General features: G+C 40.2%; 1 protein-coding gene across 5 annotated transcripts in view; it reads left to right on the forward strand.

Moving 5' to 3' along the window:
- The window catches only part of LOC111458424 (F-box/kelch-repeat protein SKIP11-like), a 3791-nt gene extending 1109 nt beyond the window's left edge, over window positions 1–2682 (forward strand). Inside the window, exons 2-3 of one of the 5 annotated variants that reach the window (XM_023101086.1) lie at window positions 20–133; window positions 834–2682. In XM_023101086.1, the coding sequence (XP_022956854.1) occupies window positions 916–2220 (1305 nt within the window). In that variant the 5' untranslated portion in view covers window positions 20–133; window positions 834–915 and the 3' untranslated portion in view covers window positions 2221–2682. The other 4 variants (XM_023101087.1, XM_023101085.1, XM_023101081.1 and 1 more) reach the window with 4 other exon arrangements.
- The last annotated feature ends 453 nt before the right edge of the window (window positions 2683–3135 follow it).

The following is a 3135-nucleotide window of genomic DNA, read 5'->3' on the forward strand; positions in this document are numbered from 1 at the left end:
TTTTTTTTTTTTTTTTTTTTTTTTTGTCTGCAAGAACAGATAGACAATACAACACACTCGGTTCGTTAAGTTTTAATTTTCCCCTTTCAAATATTCCAATCAACGCTCTGTTTCTTCTGTTATCCATTATTAAGTAAGTCCCCCTCTTCCCATTCTTTCTTATAGCAGCAACTCATTCATAATTTGATTGTGATTATACCCTCATCGTTAACAGATCTCTCGATGGCCCAGATTTTGATTTCTTGATTTCGACGGTTTCTTCAATCGTGATTCGAATTTTCTGGGTTTTCTTTTTTTCTCTAGATTTTGAGATCCTTTTTCTTTTACTATTTGATTTCGAGGAAAGGGTTGCACTCGGAAGCTTATCGTTTCATCCTCTCTGTTCCTCTGTTTTTATTTTCCTCTCTCTTCAAATTTTGGTGGCGTTTTGGTTTGTAGGGCGAGTTTTGCGACATTGTGTTGTTAATTATATTAATTTTAAGCTCGGAATTGAGAAGATTGGGTGGGCGAATTGAGTGCGATAAATTTAGAATTGTTTATTATTTATTACTTGAAAAGTTTGTGGAATAGCAATAGCAATAGCAAAAGCTCGGGGTTCTGGGTTATTTCACGATTTGGTGATGGAAAAGTCAGGTTTCTAAATCTGTGGCTTTCATCTTTTTATATTAAAAAATTTATAGTTTTGGTAAAAAAGCTGCATTGGGTTTTGATTATATTAGCTGCTGGTTCTACCCCCCCACCCCCCCAAGTTTTTTTTAGTGGAACCTGGGCTTTGATTTTTGATTCTTTCTAGCTGTGGGATTCTCTTATTTTTATTTTTTTTTTTTGACTAGGAAAGAGAAGGAAGAACACATCGGATCGGATTGGAACTCTGAAATTTCGCCTTCCTTTTTATTTGTTGCATCTGAGAGCGATATGTTGGAGGATCGCTCCTTTCTAGCGTCCAGGGTGTTCTCAAGCTCTTGCCACCACCAAACTCAGTTGGCTTGCTTTAACTTAACGTGTCGACTCGAGGTTGGAATGGGAAATGCCAAACGCCCCCCATCAGATCATGATGCCCATTCACTTCTTCCATCCTCCACTTCTTCTCATAGAAACGTCAGGCCTCGATCTTCCTCGGATCATTCAAATCACGACTCCCATTCCGGCAACACTTCTGATTCCGCCACTCTCTTCTCTTCCATTGATCGGGACAACTCTATTAACTGCTTAATTCGCTGCTCTCGCTCTGATTATGGTTCTATTGCGTCCTTGAGTCGAAGTTTCCGTTCCTTAATTCGTAGTGGGGAGCTCTACAAGCTGAGGCGTTTCAACCATGTGATTGAACACTGGGTTTACTTCTCTTGCCATCTTCTCGAGTGGGAGGCTTTTGATCCAATTCAGCGTAGATGGATGCATTTGCCCAGGATGGATTCTAATGAATGTTTCATGTGCTCGGATAAGGAATCCTTAGGAGTGGGGACTGATCTTCTTGTTTTTGGTAAGGATTTAAATTCCCATGTCACATATAGATATAGTATATTGACAAATTCGTGGTGTCCTGGAGTGAGTATGAATGATCCCAGATGCTTGTTTGGGTCTGCTAGTCTAGGGGAGATAGCGATTTTAGCTGGTGGGTGTGATTCCAAAGGCAACATCCTTAACACTGCGGAGCTCTACAATTCCGAGACTGAAACATGGGTGACCCTTCCCAATATGACCAAGCCAAGGAAGCTGTGTTCTGGAGTGTTCATGGACGATAAATTCTATGTGATTGGGGGAGTTGGAGGAAGTGAGGGGAAGGTTCTTACATGTGGGGAAGAGTACGATTTAGAAAGTGGGAAGTGGACTGAAATTCCCAACATGTCACCTGGGCGGAGTGCTGCAGTTAGGGATAGTGAAAGTGCGGCAGCTGAAGCGCCCCCTCTACTTGCGGTGGTGAACAACGAGCTGTATGCTGCAGACCACACTGACATGGAGGTGAGGAAATACGACAAGGAGAAGAGAGTATGGTCTACCGTAGGGAGGTTGCCTGAACGAGCAGTTTCAACAAATGGTTGGGGGCTTGCGTTCAGAGCCTGTGGAGATAGGCTAATAGTGATTGGTGGACCAAGGGTTGTAGGGGAAGGGTATATAGAGCTGAATTCATGGGTTCCAAGTGAAGGCCCTCCAAGGTGGGATTTGCTTGCAAGGAAGCGATCTGCTAATTTTGTGTATAACTGCGCTGTGATGGGATGCTGAAACTAAGAAACCTGTTGTTGTGCTTATGCTCTGCTGCATTGGTGGCGGTGTTGGCTTGAATTCAGTTCCAGACGGGTCTGTTTTGTTTGTTGTTCTACACATGATTCTGGGTCATCAGTTATTTCCCATACTCTCTTCACATATTTTGAAGCATTGCGCAGGGAGGCGTGGGGAGGAATTGATTTTACTTGAGATTTTATAGAAAATGTTCCATGGAAGGAGATCTTAAAAGAAGAAGAAGAAGAAGAAGAAAAAAGAATATATATATAACATTTATTCTCTCTGGAGACTCAATTTTTATTGAAATGCCATCCCCTCACCCTCACCCTCACCCCAATAATTTGGGTTCAGATATTTGAAAGATTAATAATTTGAGTAGTAGAACAGAGAGAGATTGGTAGCTGACTCAAACACTAGCATTGGAGAACTGAAATAAGTTATAATGGAAAATGATGGGTAAACGTATAATTCTCTCTGGTTTTGCTTTATGTTTGGTTTCTATCGAGTTAAACGCAATTGGAAGCTTTGTTGGATTTTGCTTACAAATTGGTTTGGTTTGGCTTCCACCCTATTATTAGACATCCCTTTTTCTGGGCTCTCTACAATAATGCCTATCTTTGACATACCTAACACTTTTTTTTGCCTACCTCTATATGTCTATGCCTATGTCTTTGTCTTTGTCCACCCATTTGGAGCATGCAATTTAGAGTTCCATCTTCAGTTGTCATTCACTCATATGACTTTATACATTTCCTTTTTTATAACAAAACCAAAACACATACAATCTAACAAACCTAATTTTGATCTATTAAATTTGTTGTGCTCACACACTATATCTACTTAACACTATTTTTTAAAATTAATCTACAGTTTACTCTTTTCTAACCATTTGAATATTTGAATATTTGTTTAAAT

The sequence above is a fragment of the Cucurbita moschata genome, unplaced genomic scaffold (genome assembly GCF_002738365.1).
Source record: "Cucurbita moschata cultivar Rifu unplaced genomic scaffold, Cmos_1.0 Cmo_Scf00021, whole genome shotgun sequence".
NCBI classification, from domain to species: Eukaryota; Viridiplantae; Streptophyta; class Magnoliopsida; order Cucurbitales; family Cucurbitaceae; genus Cucurbita; species Cucurbita moschata.